Below are 18,569 nucleotides of genomic sequence, written 5' to 3' on the forward strand. Positions count from 1 at the left end.
GTGTGTGTGTGTGTGTGTGTGTGTGTGTGTGTGTGTGTGTGTGTGTAGTAGTTAAAGGTCAGTGGAAAGCCCTGGAAAAGAGGTCCTACGGAGCTGCTGAGAGCCACAGCCAGGAGAGAGTCCTGCGGGTGTGTGTGTGTGTGTGTGTGTGTGTGTGTGTGTAGTAGTAGTAGTAGTAGTTAAAGGTCAGTGGAAAGCCCTGGAAAATAGGTCCTTCCAAAGGAGGTGGCTTGGGGCCACCCCGTCGACTCAGTGGGTGTGGGTACACCCTGCCATCAAGCCTGAAGAGATTGATTCCAGGAACCCACATAATAGAAGGAAACAACAGATTCCCACCAAACTGTCCTTTGAACTCCATACACCAGCTCTGGTATGCGAATTAACCAAACACAAAATATTTTTAAATGTAATAATTTTTTTTTTTTTAAATCAAGAGGTGATTCCGACAATGTCCACTATCATCTTCCAGATGGGGAAGGTAAGGCTCTCCTTTTATCTCCGATTATGGGGAGAGGATGTAAAGTCTCCCCAACATGACCTATCTAAATACTTCCGTCCATTTTGCAAAATTATCACTTCTGGGCTGGAGAGATGGTTCAGCCGGTAAAGGCCACCAAAGCCAACAAGCTGATCTCTTGCATCCACATGGTGGAGAGATCGGCTCCCACAGGCTGTCTTCTGACCTCCCTTCACTTGCTTAAAGTGGCACATGCATGCACACAATAAATACAGACAAAAGAAAGCCAATCACTTATCAATTAGGTGTGCTCGCACGGGTCTATAATCTAAGCACTCAGGAGTGTGAAGCAGTACGGTAGCGAATTTTAGGTCATCCTGGACCACAACAGTGAGACCCTGTCTCAAGACAAAACAAAAAAGGTTAATCACCGGCAAGGGTGACGTGGGGGCTCACACCCACTGGAGGGCCTGTGGAGTGGGGGCGGGACCACTCAACCCTTTGTGAGGTCCGCCGTAAGCCCAGCCTGAGGACGCTCATGGTTGAACATTTCCTCAAACGGTCATGGAGGTTTGGACACATCATCCTTGTGATGTGTCACTCTTGTGGTGTGAATCTTTATTCTTCTAAAAGAGAAGTGGGCGATGGAAAACCCCCATAGCGATTTGGGCTGTTGCCTGCTGTGGTGATGCTGGGTGCTGGCGTCCTCTGTGGGCCTATTTTGGAATTGCACCTCATCCAATAGACTCCGGCTCAGTTCTCCTCCTGTCTACGGTGTGAGCCCTTCATCAAGTCAGACTCAAGAGTAGAGTGAACGCCAGCAGGCGGTCAGGGATCACTAACCAATGGGTGTCTGTTTTGTGCCTCATAATCATGCCATCTGTTGGGTCCTGAGTTCAAATTTTGGTATTTAATTGAGATGAGTCTTACTATGTTGCCTTCTTTGGCCTCTAACTCCTGAGCTCAAGTATCACCTGTGTACCCAAGAGCTTGGAAGGTGCAAACATGTTCGTTTGAATCTTAGATAAAGTGACCGTGAAGTTTAGGAAAGACAAGTGGGGTGCTGACCACCCTGCTGAGATGCAGCAGCACCCTGCCTCCCCAGCGGGAGTTTTTTTTCTTTTTCTTTGTGTATTTGTTTTCTTTTTGAGACAGGGTCTCTCTGTGTAACAGCTCTGACTGTCCAGGCTGGCCTGGAACTCACAGAGATCTGCCTATCTCTGCTGGGGTCAAAGGCCTGTGCCATCACCACCCGACTTTACTATTTTCTTTTTTAATGCAGGCTCATGAGCCAGCTCTCTGAAATCCCAGTTTGACTTAGGCTGGTGGTGTAGGGAGAGGGGTTATTTCCAGGGGACCCAGATGCATGTGGTTCACTGGCAGGGTTGGTGACACAGCCTGGCTCGGTGTGCCTGTGTCCTGGGCCAGGTGCAAGGCTGCTTCCTTCTGCCAGTGTGTTGCTCCCACCTCCTCCCACGTTCACCACCCACCACCCCAAATGTGCTCTTCCCACGAGTCCCTCAGCAATATCATTGGATACACCTGGGAAGGGGGATTGCTTTCACCTTTGGCCTCCCAAGGCTTGGCACCCAGCAAGATTCACACGTCTGTAAGTCTTTCACATCAATTTATTCCCATCCAATTTGATCCAAAGCAATTCAACTCGGTTCCCAACAGCGTGGTTCAAGCTCACGGCGAGCGTCAACACACAGAAAACAGCCCGAGAGCCAGCTAGGGGAATCTACATTTGTAGGAAGCAGTACTGACTCCGGTGTCTGGCTCAACCCCACCAGTGGGCCTGTGGAGTGGGGGCGGGGCCACTCAGCCCTTATGGGGCCTCCTGTAAGCCCAGCTGAGGATGCTCATCACAACCATTTCCTCAAACAGTCATGGAAGCTGCTGAATTGTGTCCAGTGAAGGAGGTATGCTAGCTCGCTTCATAGACGCCTCTGTCTCCAGCCATCTTTGTCATGAGGCCATAGATGGTGTGGGGACACAAAAGCCCGCTGACCCAAGTGACCCTAGAGCTTGGTCTGAGGCTCCTCCATTCCTGGCTGGTTGGGCTCCTCCCCTCCTCCACACTAGCTGTCAGTGCCGCTGGACTTCCTGGGAACACCCCACCCTGAGACAACACCCAGCAGCGGTTGTTCATCGGCCACAAAGCCCTGGTGACAGCCATTCCTAGCAGCGACGCCACAGAGGGTTCAGCTGAGCAGCTGGTGCTGTCTTAAATCTCACAAACAGCAAGCCGGTGCAGAGAAGACATCCGGGGAGCACCGGTCTAGGCAAACTTCCGGAAGCAGTTGAGGCGGGCACGTCATGCACCTGAGACAGCAGGATGGCCGAGCTGCGGGACTCCTTCAGTGTGTGTCCTTCTTTCTGCGCCTGAAAGAACAAAGCGAGAGGGTGACCTAAGAGGTGCTCTCGGCCACTGCTCCGGTGTCCAGAGCTTGTGGGATGGGGCAATGGGGCCTATGACCATCTTAAAGGCATCTTTCTGCTGCTGTGTGAATCCGAACACTTCAGAGCCTGGGACTCTCCCCTATGAAGACTCAAAGAGAAAAATCTAAGCCGGGAGGTCAAAGTTATTAAAATTGACCCAGAGTATGAGCCCCTCCCAGAAAGAAGGTCTAATCAGCATGCTTCTTCACTGAGATTTAGTCACTCACGCTTCAGGAGGGACCTGGTGTGGAAACAAGCTTCACCACATTGAGGCCTAGAGCCACAGAGGACTCTAGAGCAGTAAGGATCTTTGCTCTAGAAAGCAAATCAGCGCCTGACCATTTTCATCCCATCACCCACTCAACAAACTTTGAGTCCCTGGCTCCAGACTAGGAGCTGTTGTTGTCGCTGTCCTAGGGAGCAAGATATGACCCTCTCAGCCGATGGCAGTGTTCACCCCCTGAGAACTCAGTATGAGTGAATGAAACCCTGTGTCTGTGATTATGGAATAGACAGCCACCCTCCGATAAGAGGCATAGTTCAGGAAAGCTGTGTCACAGGTAATGAGAGAAACTAGCAAGACAGCTCAGTTCATAAAAGGCCTGCCAGGCAAGTGTGGAGCAGAATTTGGATCCCAGACTCCATGAAATGCTGGGTGGACTCAGGAGGGACAAGAATGGCAGTCAGAGTGAATCAAGGTTCTGGCAGCACCATGGGAAGGGGCCACAATCACCACTTGGGGACACTGGCATCTGGCATGCACTTTTTAAGCAGGCAGGAACCAGGTGTGTCCGTGCACACTTGTGTGGGCTGGGCAGCTGGCAGCGTGGCTAGCTACACACACAGGAGCAGCCCAAGATTGCTCGGAGGGAGGACGAAAGAACTAAGCCTTTTAAACAGGTCACCGTTTGGAGAACAAAGTTCAAGCACTCCTGTTAGCGGTGGACACACGATCACTACTCGCACAGGGGAGAAACGGGAAAGCTACGGTGGGCATTCGGATCAGCTTTCTGTCATGCTGCTTTTTTTCAGAAAAAGTGAAGGTAAACCCAAAGACTTAGAACCTTCATTGGATTAACTAGTAAATCTACTGTCCCTCCTTGACAGGCGACAGAACAGGCGGTAAGTCAGGGGACTAGAGGAAGGTTAGCCATGCAGTAAATGGGTGGGCGGATTCAGGTAAGGGTTCATCGCAGCAGCTGAACCAGTTAGTGCACCGTCATCAGCCAATGACTGGAAACCAACTGCTCTGTTCTCATGACATCACAAGCATAAATAAGAGCCTGTCCGTGGCAGGCAAAGCAGAGGCGTGGTTGGCTTGCTTTGCTCAGCTTGCTTCTCTTGGGGCAGTAGTTCTCATCCTTTCTAAAGTGAGACCTTTAATGCAGTTCCTCATGATCTGGTGACCCTAACCATAAAATGATTACCGTTGCTACTTCATCACTGTGATTTTGCTGTTATGAACTATAATGTAAATAGCTGATATGCAGAAGATCTGTATGTTGCAACCCATACGTTGAGAACCGCTGTCTTGGGGAGACGAAATGAGTCTAGAGGGCACATACTGCCTGTGACTGGCCGCACTATGGATGGCCTGTGGGGGAAGAATTTTATTACAGCTACCATCTTCCTACAGACAAATCGTTCTGTCCAAGGCATTTCACTGATGGTTTTTTTTGTTTGTTTTTTGTTTTGGTTTTTCGAGACAGGGTTTCTCTGTGGTTTTGGAGCCTGTCCTGGAACTAGCTATTGTAGACCAGGCTGGTCTCGAACTCACAGAGATCCGCCTGCCTCTGCCTCCCGAGTGCTGGGATTAAAGGTGTGCGCCACCACCGCCTGGCAACTGATGGTTTTCTTGATAAAGCAGTATTTTCTATTCTTCTGTAATGTGTAATTTGGAATGGGCACATCACAGGCATGCTGTGCCAAGGGCCAACTGGCCTAAGTAGTGTGTTTAGGAGAGAAGCCTTCCCAGGTTTCTCCAGTTTTCAGGCAGTATGAACCAGCTAGGAGGCCCTGGGAATGGGTGGTTCAGTCACTGCCATACCCTCGATGGGCAGCAGAGGGCAGCAAAATTGCATTATGCAAACTGGCCTCAAGGGAGCCTGGGATAACTCCCACATTAAAATGTTTTCTTTTTAAATTTTTAATTTTTGTTATTATTGTGTGTGTGTGCATGCATGTGCACGCATGCAGCCTGGTGTGTATACGATCAGAGGACAGCTTTGTGGGGTCAGTTCTTTCCTCCCACCATATGGAATCCAACTCTGACTTGCTGAGCCATATTGCCTGCCCAGCAGTACCTTATCATTTGGAAGCTCCCTGAAGGGCAGAATACAGAAACTGACGTTCATCCACATTTAGAAATGTGTGCATTTTCTTTGTATTTTGTTTGCTTGTTTAGTTTTTCTCAAGACAAGGTCTCTCTGTATAGACCAGGCTGGCCTCGAATTCACAGAGATTCACCTACCTCTGCCTCCTGAGTGCTGGGATCAAAGGTGTAAGCTACAACTGCCCTGTTTTTTTTTTTTTAATTGAAATTTAAAATTTATGGTGTGTGTATGCGGGCACCTATGTGAAGGTCAGAGGTCAAACTCTGCCAAGTTGGCTCTCTACTTGATTCTGGCTTGTGCAGCATGCCTTCTTTAATCCTCTGAGCCATCTCAACAGCTCTAATTAGGTTGTCTGAGACAAGGGCTCACTTTTGAGCCCAGGCTACCCTTTAAACACCCAGCAAGCCTCTTGCCTCAGCCTTCTGATTACTAGGATTTTTACTCTGAGTATCTGTGACCAGCTGGTACTTAGTTGTGAATATTTGTGACCCCACTAGTCTTTGGAAGTGGAACAACGGAGGGGCTAAACTTTGACCGTTTCTCTTGTCCCTCTCCTCCCGCTACTGTCAAGGTTAGTGGGCAGCTTGTGCTGTCTGTGAGGGGTTAGTGATTTTTGCTTGGCAACACCTGGTAATGCCTGGCCATTATGCACATAAGAAGGTATCTGTCGTTACAACTTAGTTTAGAAACATGCTTTTTATACTGAAGCTACAGCTGCGATGCTTCCTTGGCTTTTCTAGAGGCACCCGATGGAATTTCACAGGAACCACTGCCAGCAATCAGGAGGCCGTGGCTGCCATTTCTTGATCCATCAGCTCTTTGCAGACTAAGGTGCGGCAGCTTGCAAGGTCCTGCCTGAAACCCTAAGCAGAGTGCAGACGTCTCCTCTTCCCTGGGTTTTCAGTGGATGGTGACCAGGAGGAAGTTTTGGTTTGGAAGGAACTTTATATGGAAGGCAAGACAATCATAGCTCAGAATACACAAATGAACCTGTGCTTGAATCTCAGTTTTGCTGCTTAATAGTGGAATTTTTTTAAAGATTTATTTATTTATTATGTACACAGTGTTCAGCCTCCATGTATGCCCTCAAGCCAGAAGAGGGCACCAGATTTCATTACAGATGGTTGTGAGCCACCATGTGGTTGCTGGGAATCGAACTCAGGACCTCCGGAAGAGCAGTCAGTGCTCTTAACCTCTGAGCCATCTCTCCAGCCCCTAATAGTGGAATTTTTTAAAAGTCAAATTAACTGGAACTTGTAATTTCCTTATTTGCAACTGTATCATAGTGTGGCTGTGTAAAGAATTCCTATCATCAAACAGCTGCTACTCAGGTACTATTTGAAGACTCCATCTAGGGACTTTGCTTTGGTTGAGCTGGGTGTGTGCAGTGTGGGGCCACGTCCATCTGAGGCAACATCCCTAGGCCTTCAACAGTTCTGGTCCTAAAGCTCACATCTCATAATGAAACAATGTTAAGGACCAGGAGGAGGACAAGGACAACAAAGGAAGGTGTGTGCTGAGCGCGGTCAGGGGGAAGTGTCCCAAGGTAAGCTGGTACCGCCCCACTGCTGGAGTGAGGCTGGAGAGGGTGGGCAGGTGAGGGCAAGGCAGCGAGAATGCTCTCTAATGGAGACCCTGGCGCACCCTGCAGGCCACAGCGGTGCACCACAGCCACAGGAGTGCCGGCAGGAAAAGTCAAGGTCCTGACTTGGCGGGGCAGGGAGGCGGCACTGAACTGAACGTGGGGGCTGGGCTAGTGCAGAGCAGCCGGGAGAATGGGACGTGGGCAGTTCACAGCAAGGATGACATAAAACACCTGCAGGGGCTGCCTGTGAGCAGTTATCCCGACCTTCAAACAGGAAGTGTGATAACACATTTTAGGCATTGGCTCACTTTTCATTTTGGTTACAAGAAAGCTATCTGTAACTGCTTTGAGGATCACACTCATCTTTGGAGGCCCAGATAAATTCAACATTCGTATTTATTGCTTTCATTATAAAATATAAGCACTTTACAAACATTTTGAAAAAGAAAAAAAAAATCCACCGCCCTAGCACAGACAGCATCAGCATCCTAGGTTCTCCCTAGACTTAGCATTTAAAGTTAATCTGAAATTTAATACTGTTCCAAGCATTTAGAAGAAAACATAAAACATTGGCTCTTATAGTCCTTGTTTTTCCTAATTCTTCAGAGCACGCTCTTCTTTCACAGAGAAGGCTGGAAGCATCAGTTATAAAGCCACATTCTCCAGGTTTCCAGCCGCTGCCAAATGACCTTTCTGTGAGGAACATGGTGTGACTGTGCGGAGCAGAACTTGGAGAGGCACCTGGTGCTCCTGTCCCACTGGGTGTCCAGGTGACAGCAGGTTTAACTGGTTGCTCTGTGGTGTGTGATTATTGGAAGCCCACTCTTAGTATCAGTGAGAACGGGAGGAGAGTAGGTCTTGGAACCCTCACGAATCTTTTATGGCCATGGTCTGCAAAGTCAACAGCCCAGCAGCGCATGTGAAGTGTGTGTGTGTGTGCGTGCACATGTGTACACGTGACATGTACAGTGCTGAGGATGGACCCAGGGCCTCACACACCCTAAACAAGCTCGCCACCACTGAGCTCCATCCCCAGCTCTTTCCAGACAGGATCTCATTAAGTTGTGCTGGCTGGTCTTGAAATTCACCTTACAGCCCAAGCAGGCCTAGAAGTCACAAATCCTTCTGCCTCAGCCACCCGAATAGCTGGGATTAAAAGCCTACATCATCAAGCTAGGTATAAAATTGTTAGTCCACTTGACTTGACACTACTTTGCTGTCTGGAATGGCAACATTCTTTTTTTTTTGGTTTTTCGAGACAGGGTTTCTCTGTGGTTTTGAAGCCTGTCCTGGAACTAGCTCTAGTATGTAGAGAATGCGCTAACTTTTAAAAACATAATTCTGAGAAAAATAATGATCAAGTTTGTAATTTATTTTTAGACAGGATCTCACTACATAGACCAGGCTGGTCCAGAGCTTGTGAGAGATCCACCTACCGCTACCTCCTAAATGCTGAGGTTAAAGGCATCTGCCATCATACCTAGTCTATTGTTTGGTACTTTAGGTATCTTTGTGCCTCTCATCTCTCAAGATATTGCAGCGAGGCTCTCCCGGTCAGCAGTAATGAAGGGCATGCCTTGGAAACAGAAGCAAAGCAGTTCCAGAGGTAGCACCTTTACGTCCTGGGCTCACCGGACTTAGCACAGTAATCTTGATACTCATGTGGAATGTGTATCGAAGTTGCATGAGAATTACTGGTTCATTACTCCCATTTTCACTGAACAGACACAAAAGACACCCAAAGAACACCTTCAGACACATCACCATGGAGAACACACTAGAACGCTTCCCAATAAATGAACCTGCTTGAAGCACACTGCGGGAAACCACAAGCGGGGAAGCGTTAGGTTAGAATAGCACCTCCAAGTCTCCTGAAGGGAATCAGGAAATAGAGAAGCGATTTGAATCAGAGGTGTCGCAGAAGCAGAGAGAACAGAAATCTCATGTTCATTCGCAGCAGAGCTAGGGTTAGCTGTCATTCGTTAATTAAGGCTAGACAAAAGGGAGCCGCGCTGCTCAAAAGTGACCCAAGAGCTGCAGAGAGCCACAGAACATGTTATTGGCCTGGGGAAAGAGACTAACAGGTCACAGGCAGTTAGAATGCCCCTAAAGTAAACAATTTAGAGCGAAGAACCCAGGACTGAAAACCCACCAACATGAAACGGTGGTGGTGAGAGATGATCGCGTGCTGAAGTTAGCTATCAGCCAGCAGCACAGCCCTGGACGGGAAAGTGCAGACCAGGGAACTGAATGGAGATGGCTCTGGCCACACGAGTGCCACGAGACCCTACAAGAGCAGGCTTGGCCAGGGCAGGGATAAGTCAGAAGAAAATTGAAATGCTGCAAGCCCAGTGAAGGGAAAGCAAGGAAACAGCACGGGGGACATTCTGACAAAGGAGAAAAAGCAGACACAGTGGAAGCAGGAGGAGCTGCAGGGCTTAGGATGGAGCTTTCACGAAGCAGGCCAAGTCGGAGATGGAGAGGGTGGCGTGAAAGGAAGAGTCCATCTAGGGACTGAGAACAGTCTACTACAGAAAGTCCTCCAGAACCGTTGAGGTTCACAGTCCTGAGGGTTGTCACTAAGACACAGGGGAGCCTACTGTGTGCACAGTGAACACACACTCATCAAGGGATTCCTTACACCTCCAGTTGAGTGCTAGGCAGCAACTGAACACAGAAGCAGGTGTCCCAGACTCCCAGAGGCTATGTCGCATGCCTGATGACTGAATGAACATGAAGCAAGGACTCGATAAATCTGACTTGAACACCTTTATTTATTGGCACTAGGAACTGAACTCAGGTCTTGTGCACATGAGCCAAGCACTAAACTATGAACACCATTCTTCAGTATTTCCCATCCTCTTGTCTAAAATGCCTTCAGACTGCACAGGACAACCTTGGGTATCACCCTTAGGAATGCTGTCCTTTACCCTTGAGACAGCACTTTCATATGGATTCAGGAGCTCAAACCCAAGTCTTCATGCCTGCCACGCCATTGTCAACTTAGCTATGTCCCCAGTCTGTGTTGCCTTTTCTCTTGAGACATTGTCTCACTATGTAGTTCTGATTGGCCTACAACTCACTAAGTAGATTAGGCTAACCTCAAATGCAGAGAGCCACTGGCCTTTGCCCCTGATGCTTCTTTAGGCAGTAACAGGTCTCCACCTAACTGAGCTAGAGACTGCCAATACACAAGTTCTGGGGCTCACAGTCTAGCAGAGGGAGATGTAACAACAGGAGGACAACTGTCACAGGCACACACAGTAGTCTGTATAAAGGAACGCAAAGAACAACACAGGCACAAATTACATCTCTGTGCCTTGAAGACTAAAGACCTAACCTTTGGGCTTTCCAGGTACACTGGATTTTCTTAACAATGTCTTACTGTGCCTAAAGAAAATCCAAACTGAACAGAAACTAGATGAGAGGTCTTGTAACCCTAGACCTGTCCCCACCTGCCTGTGTACTACAAACACCTATTACATCTCTAACACGAATATGGATAGTTCAGCTAAAAAAATCCAAACTGCTTTCATTTTTTTGAAACAGGGACTTGCTATGTGGCCATGCTGGACTTTGTCATGATCTTTCTACTTCTGCCTCCCCAGTGCTGGGATTACAGATGTGCACCACCACACACTGTCAGAAGACATTTTTTAAAGAATATAAACTCTTTACTAGGGAGACATATAAACTATATTATTTAATGAAGACTAAATGTTAGGGTATTGTGGTTAACTAAACTATAAAAATTATGTAACCAGTTCAAGTAATTTTATACACACACACACCACAAGCAAAGTGTAAAGATGCATTTCTGCAGTGCCTGTGAGCTAAGTGGTGAGTGTGTTCATTGTGTACATGGTATAAGACATCCTGGACATCCAGTACCAAAAGCCATCTCCACTTCCTAGCTGCTGGATTCTGGAAAATGAGTATTTGCAAGCTGCCCAGATGCTTGGTTTTATAAAATTTCCATGCTGCCCTGGAGTACAGGGAAAGAACACAGAGGTTTTCAACACAGGTATCTCTGAAGCCTCCAACTCACTTAAACTCAGTGACTTTTCCCCACACACTACGTGAGAACAACGTTCACCAGACAAGCTCCCTTCCCTTCCCACTCCCTTACAAAGGCAACCACAGGGGACCAGCATTAGTGTGTAGCCCCACACAATTTCACCATCTAGAAAAGACCCCCAGAACTTCAGAGAGAACCACAAGTCTCGGTTTTATGTAAATGAAAAAGTAATAAAACCATGTAAATATCAACAAAATTAATACCTGGAATCAACTATTGCTTAGCTATCTGCAATAATTGCTAAGCCCTATTCTCTCCTTTTAGGAAGTGCTCTGCACAGGTGTTTTCTTCTGGAACACATATGAGAATAACCATGAAACCCAACATCACACATTCACTGCTACCAGGAAACATGGCGTTAGGTGCTCTTCACTAGCTGAGTAAGGGAGGACTAAGAAATACAGATCAAGCCAGGCGGTGGTGGCGCACGCTTTTAATCCCAGCACTCGGGAGGCAGAGGCAGGCGGATCTCACTGAGTTCGAGACCAGCCTGGTCTACAGAGCGAGTTCCAGGACAGGCTCCAAAGCCAAAGAGAAACCCTGTCTCAAAAAACCAAAAAAAAAAAAAAATACAGATCAAGCATACAGACTAGCTCTATGGAGTAAACGCTGCCCACACTGTTAAGTGCTTCGACTGCATCTAGAAATAGTCTTAATTTAAGCTAACATACAATTTTGGAACTCAAAGAAAAACCAAGGGTCTAGCCTATCAACCTCTTGATGAGAGTAAATATATTGTTCTGAGCTAAATTTGAGTATTTCACACCATACTGTAGGAATTCAAGACCATCCTGAGCAAGGCTGGAAGACCCCATCTAAAAACAAAGAAAATTCATGACTCAAATGCACTACCAAGCACATTTTCCTTTATCCCAAGAGTATGAACACCTTTGCCCTACAAGAGACGAATGCTGGATGTCCTTGCATGAAATGTCATCTACTGTACCTCCCAAATCTTAGCAATACTGTTCCAATATTGTATCACTTGCCTCTCTCCCTAACAATTCTAGGCTGAAGTTATTCCACCTACCAAAGTCTGATTTTCTGTTGTCACCGCTACTCTCAATTCTACCTGGTTCTTTCCCCTTAGGCTTTTACAAAGTCTCACCGCTCCTAAAACTCCTCAGGCAACATTCCAGGGGACAGTTTATCTGTCCCAAGTCCCTTACTACAAAACATAATTCAAATGATGAAGCTATACAACCAGAGTGGGATCCATGCTTTATGACACATTATTCTCAAAGGTCTGGGTCACAGGTTTGATACACATGATCCGTAAATTCATTTAACAGATTCTGAAACCCACTTGTTCAAACAAGATAAATTCTGGAACTAAGGCTGATGATGCAAATGACTATATTGAAACAAAAAAGAAAAAGCATTTCATCCAAGTATTTACATTTTAAAAAGACATTTAAAAGTAGACTACTTATTAAGTGTGCTTGAACAAACCATGTGTGGAATTGAATTCCATTCATTATGGAGTTAGTTTCTGCTAAATACTTACTGATGCTATAGTAGGCGCCTGGCATTTGAAGACTTGAGTTTTAGCTGTTCCCAGTCTCCACTAAAAAGTAATACATTCTACACTCCTGAGGCTCTAATCTGGGCCTCAGAAACAAAGAGCTGGTGTATAAGGCAATTACTCAGGGATGAGAACGTGGCGGCTAAAAGTGTGGTTTCTGCAACTACCCATGTTTTTACCCAGGTGTTTAGTCAAACTCTATGGGCCATTTAAAGGTTTTAATTATGTATATCTTACTGTAGTATGTTACAGTAGCTTAACAAACGCAGATATTCACAGAAGATTCTGGGAAATGCTTGAGAATGAGAAGCGTCTCCTATATTACATCAAGTTAAAAACCATACAGTTCCTCAGGCCTCAAAGCACCTTTTCAAAATAAACTGATTATACAGCTCAATTAAAAAACCCGCACACATCATATTACAAGCATAGAAAGTTTACAGTTCAACAATGCAAACATAGGCAATTTGACATTTCAGCCCCTTTTGCAACGTGATTAACAATTACAGAAGACCTTCTGTCATTATTGGCTTTGGCTTACATCTTACACAGCTTGGAAGTTCTGTTTTCTGTCTATGTTTTGTTTTGTTGTTTTCCTGTAGGTGTGTGGGGGAAGGGATTGGACCTTCCAATAAAAATGAGAAGAAGTTAGGAATAAAAGAACCTACTGAAATTACTACTTCCTTGTAATACACCAGGGAGAATATGGCTAAAACACAGAGCCAAGTCTCTTACCCAATCACACTCAATGTTAATTTCTATTAAGTCTGACAATAATGTCAAACTTAATTCACTAGTTTAGGCAAGAGTAACTTAAGGTATTGTTATCAAAACCAACTTAATTTTGGTCCCGAAATCATAAGTCCTTAAATTTTGGGAACTTTTCACATTAACAATGATAGCATGTAGGTCAACAATCAAAACCTCAAAAGATCAAGTTAAAAGATAAACCTTGTAACGATTTTAAATCTATCCAATTAATGTTTTTGTAGATTAGGATTAACTAAAATGTACCCTGCCCTGAAAATTTGATCCCCTTGGTCTGTAGACCATGACAATTTTTAAGATTATTTTTAAGAACAAAAAGCTCCGCTTAAACCCAACAACAAGCAAAGAAACAAGGAAAGGAGGTCACTCCAAAGCTCTCACAAGTCACATAGAACAACAGACAACACAACAACCCAGTTTGCACAAACATACTATTTTTTGTTTAAAAACAAAGCAAACAAAAAAAAAAAAAAACAAAAACAAAGCAAACAGGTATGGAATTAGGATTTATATGCCAATATCAATAGAAGTGTCAGGTTTCACAATTTTGTTGCTTAGAGATTCCAAATTCTTTGACTCCATCAGTAAGTTCCTGAAGGTGTGCACATAGTAAACAGCAGCAAACACCCAACAACATGCCTCTGTTGCTCAGTCAGCAGCCACGCCTACCTGTGCCTTTACAATATAAGCTGTAGCAAACAGCAAGCAAAAGGCCAGTTTGTGCCATTAATTCAGATTTGATTTGAATAAGCAAATTATTTCCTCAAAAGGCAGAACATCTAAAACTACACTGGGAAAAAGTATCAATTGAGCTTGGGGTAAAAAAATCAGAAAATATCACAAGGGAGGCAGCAACAGGGCTTTGCTGAGTATTCTAAAGGCGTGTTTCAGGTAGTTTGACAATGATTCTGGTAAGACAACTGCTCAGACACTCACACCCACACAGTTTAATGGCTTAAAAAAAAAAAGAAAAACCAAATTTGTTACTTTAGAAAAACGAATGCAGTGCATTTTCAGCAAGATTATCCCCACAGACTCTGACTGCTCAGTCCACACATAAGCAGGAGTTGCCTTCTATGGTGATAAGGCTTCTCTGCACTAATTCCCATCAGGCTGAAAAACATTAGGGCAGGGGAAGCACAGACTGAATTGTTGCACAAAGAACATTTACTCATCAGATCCCACTGATCTCTTCTGTGCCCGCTTCCTGGGCAGCCTTCTTGGAGAAGCTTTATCTGAAAGAAAAAGCAAGAAAGATGCTAACTAACTCAAGAACATTTTGTCTTTTCAGCAGTAAACTTAACACACACACGTGTGTACACACACATATACCATGTGGCAACAAAAGCCTCTTACCTAGCTGTAGGTTTTTAAAATAAGTTAAAAATATCTTTCAAGGGTAATACCAATTAAAATAAAAATTTCATACTTGTGTAGGGAATGATCTGACAATGGATGTTGTGCTACTGTGAACACTATGCACATCCTATTACACGTAAAAAGAAGAATTTGAAAGTACTGTATAAACCCAGGCATGGTGGTCCACACTCCAGTACTTGGGAGGCAGAGGCAGAAGGATTGGGAGTTCAAGTTAGCAAGGGTTACTATGAGATTCTGCTTCAAAAACAAAAACAAAAGCTTAAAAGGTATGACACACTTGGAGCGTATTTATGTTGGGCACTAACATCAGATTTAGTATTTGTGGGTACATAAGTGTTGGCAAATACACAAATCTAACTGCAAGAAGCAAAGCAAAGGGCATTAGTACCTTAATGCTAAAACCACTCCGAGACACAGCCTCTCTTTAGAATTTAACAGAAATACATGGGGTGTTGAGTTTCTTCTATTCTATAAAAGAAATAGTCTATATATTTCTTTTAAAAACAGGACCAAGATGAGTATGGTGGTACATTCCTGTAATCTCAGTTCCTTGGAAGCTGAGTTTGAGGCCAGCCTAGGCTATATCTAATAAGGCTTTTTCAAAAACAGGTTTGACATACCGTTTCCTTATTTTCTAGAAATACTCAGCACCAGGAAGAATAGCTCACTGTGAAATAAGCTATTATTTTTTTTAAAAAGAATAATAAAAATGTATACGGCCTGTGACATGTGCTAACTACTGAGGCAGGATGATCATATGAAACAAGGTACAAGGCCAGGTTGGGCAATATACAAGACCTGTCACCTCCTCATCACCACGAAATGATTTCTGCAGATTAAAAAAAGTAAAAAACTGGAAAAAGATACTTTCACCAAGGTGTGAAGTTTATTTAGGAAATGAAAAAGAATGCCTAGCAGTCTTTTTCTTAAAAGTTACTAGGACAGAATACATTTTATAATAAATGTTTATCGAAAATATCTAAAGACAGCTGGGTTGTGGCGGTGCAAGCCTTTAATCCTAGCACTTGGGAGGCAGAGGCAGGCAGATCTCTGTGAGTTTCAGGCCAGCCTGGTCTACAAAGCAAGTTCCAGGAGAGCCAGGGCTGTTATACAGAGAAACCCTGTCTCAAAAAACCCAAACAAACACCCCTCAAAAGATCTAGTAAGACTGAACCTACAAGTCACATAAACAAGGCCTCCAAGAGGGGTTGTTTTTCTTGCCTAAAAACTCACTTCTAAGCAAGAACACGTTTTTTCCTAGTGAAGAAAACACTTTCTTATCAGATTTTCCCCAAAGATAAGACTAAGAACTACTTTCTTTCCCAAGTGACCAATTTCCAGATTATTGTAAAAAATAAGAAGCTAAATATTTCATCTCTGAAGATTCAAAAAGCACCCACAATCTAACAGCCATCAGTGTGAGCAGTTAGTGATGACATGTGACCATTAAATCCCAGTCAGCTGGAGCACGGTAATGAGAGAGGGGGGAGGGGGAGAAGAAAGAGTAGCCCAGGACTTTTGATGCCTGTTTCAGTTTCCAAATAAAATTCCATTAAAAAGACAGTCAATTCAGCTAGCCTTCACCATGATGACCCGCTTAGGCTAGGCAGCAGACAGAAAAAAAAGTCTGTAAGACAGTACCTTGAGGTCATTTGGGTTTAGAAAAAATCCTTCAAATACCTCAACAGAAGAAAAAGCATTCTGTTTAAATAAAAAGCAATCACAAATTTATATCATGATTTTTTTTTCAGCTACCAAAGGAAAAAAAAAATTACCATTACTTCCCATAAAGGTTTGGGGAAGGGGGAGCAAAATGAAACAAGCAAAGCCTAAGGAAAAAACTCTAAATTACTTAAAGTCAATATAGTTTATCTTTCCAGAGTAAACTTTAAACTATATGTGGGGGGAAAGAATCATGTAAGTGGAAAAAACCCTCACACCAGACTCCACAGACAGACCTGCAAGTGCATGCACCACCCATTTAAAACAGGCTGACCAAAGCAAAACCACTTCACAAAAACTTTAACAGTTTAATTCTTCATTTTCACTAAGGACAACAGCATCATGTTAGTAGACACTCAGCTCAGTCTTCCCTCACCTAGGAGCCCATGCAGGTCAACTGCAGCTCATTTTTTTTTTTTTTTTGGCTTTGAAGAGAGCCCAGGAAGGTCCCAAAATGTGATCCTCCTGCATTAGCCTTTTTTGTAGTGAAATTAAAGGTATTTACCCCCATATCTCGCCTATTTCTTTCTAAAATTAACAAGTGTGCGCCTATGAAGATTGTATGTGTGGGGGTGTTGTTCTGCAGGAGCTTCCACCTTGTTTTCAGACTCTCCCTGGTCTTGGAGCTCATCAGTAACTGGGCAGCCACGAAACCCCAGGGAGCTGCCTGTTTCTATTTCTGCCTCCCAAAGGCATCCTATCACCCTTGGCTTTTTCACAGGTTCTGGGGCCATAGTAATGGTCTTCATGCTTATCCAACACACACTTCACCAATTCAACTATCCTGTCAACCCTTTAAATGGTATTTACATAACAAATGTTATGATTGAAAGATTTTGTATGCATTTAAAACATTATTTAGCAGGGCTGGAGAGATGGCTCAGAGGTTAAGAGCACTGGCTCCTCTTCTGAGGGCCTGAATTCAATTCCCAGCAACTCCAGGGTGACTCACAACCACCTGTAATGAGGTCTGGTCCCCTCTTCTAACCTGTAGGCATGTATAGGCAGAACACTGTATAATAAATAAATACCCCAAAAAATTATTTAGCAAAGACCCTAATTCTTTTCTATTAAAAAAAAAATCAGTTAACCTGTGAGTTTATAGGTTAAAAAAATACTCAGGGGAAATAGACCCACTTCACCTTAAAATATAAAATACTTAACAAGAAATCAGATTAGTGGAAGCTGAAAATGCCTCAAAGTGTCCTATACTGGTTAAGGAAAAACATGCTCAAAGTGTATGAGCCCTAGGCAAGAAAAGTGAAACCATGGGCATTGTCATCACCATGCAGACAGAATACTCATAAATAAGTATAATTTATTTATTGAAACTGGGATTAGTGAAGTCAAGGACAGAATTTTCTATTTTTGTACAATTTAATTTTTTTTTTTTTTTACAATGAGGCTAACTTGAATGCTTTCCCCCCTTTTTTTTCAATTTTCTTTTTTCTTTTTTTAAATGTGTATGTGTGTGTTGCCTTAATGGATGTCCGTGCACCACATGTGTACAGTGCCTGTGGAGGTCAGAGGATTCTCTAGACCTGGAGCTGCAGACAGCTGTGAGCTGTCACGTGGGAGCTGGGAACTGACCCTGGACCCCTGGGAGAGCTTTAGTGCTCTTAACCTTGAAGCCACTTCCCAGACCCACAAGTGCTTTTTAAAAGAGCCACTCACCAAATGGGAAAAACTGTTCTGTATTCCTTCATAAAAATTAGTACTTTTAACAAACTTCCTATTAAAAAAAAAAACACCAGAATCCATTAAGTAATATTTTAGATCCATCCTTTAAAAATTAGCATGTAGCCAGTTGTTGGTGGTGCATGCCCTTAATCCCAGTACTTGGGAGGCAGGAGGCAGAAGCAGGTGGATCTCTGAGAGCTCAAGGTTAGCCTGATCCACAGAAACCCTGTCTTGACAAACAAAACAAAACAAAAAAAACCCAAAGAACAACAAAAAGTAGTTGCAATAGTATTCCCCTAAAATACATTATCAAACTTGCTGTAGTCATGCACTATGCAAGAGCCCCCAAAACTGCAGCAGAGACCACTAAAGAAATTAAGTAACCTCACCTCTTCTACTCTGCACTGAAGCAACAGGAAGGAAAAAAGACAGGAAACAGATTAGGAAGAGAACTCAGACATTTACAAACAAGCTGCATGTTTGAAAGCACTTCTAAATTAAATCATAAAAACACTATAAACAGAACAAGTCTTTAAGTGCTTTGTTAATCATTATACTAGAGCTGGGCAATGGTGGCGCACGCCTTTAATCCCAGCACT

The 18,569-nt window shown here is 44.1% G+C and overlaps 1 protein-coding gene across 4 annotated transcripts in view; it reads right to left on the bottom strand.

The window, feature by feature from the left end:
- Window positions 1-2,078: 2,078 nt before the first annotated feature.
- Ssr1 (signal sequence receptor subunit 1) overlaps window positions 2,079-18,569 on the bottom strand; it is a 29,981-nt gene continuing 13,490 nt past the window's right edge. The window contains exons 8-10 of one of the 4 annotated variants that reach the window (XM_026782944.1): window positions 18,360-18,374; window positions 14,360-14,423; window positions 2,079-2,842 (exon numbers count right to left, since the gene is read on the bottom strand). In XM_026782944.1, coding sequence (XP_026638745.1) covers window positions 2,818-2,842; window positions 14,360-14,423; window positions 18,360-18,374 — 104 coding nt within the window. In that variant the 3' untranslated portion in view covers window positions 2,079-2,817. Of the gene's footprint in view, window positions 2,843-12,104; window positions 14,424-18,359; window positions 18,375-18,569 lie in introns of those variants that run through there. The other 3 variants (XM_026782945.1, XM_026782946.1, XM_013349114.1) reach the window with 3 other exon arrangements.

This window comes from Microtus ochrogaster, chromosome 16 (genome assembly GCF_000317375.1).
Source record: "Microtus ochrogaster isolate Prairie Vole_2 chromosome 16, MicOch1.0, whole genome shotgun sequence".
In the NCBI taxonomy this organism is placed as follows: Eukaryota; Metazoa; Chordata; class Mammalia; order Rodentia; family Cricetidae; genus Microtus; species Microtus ochrogaster.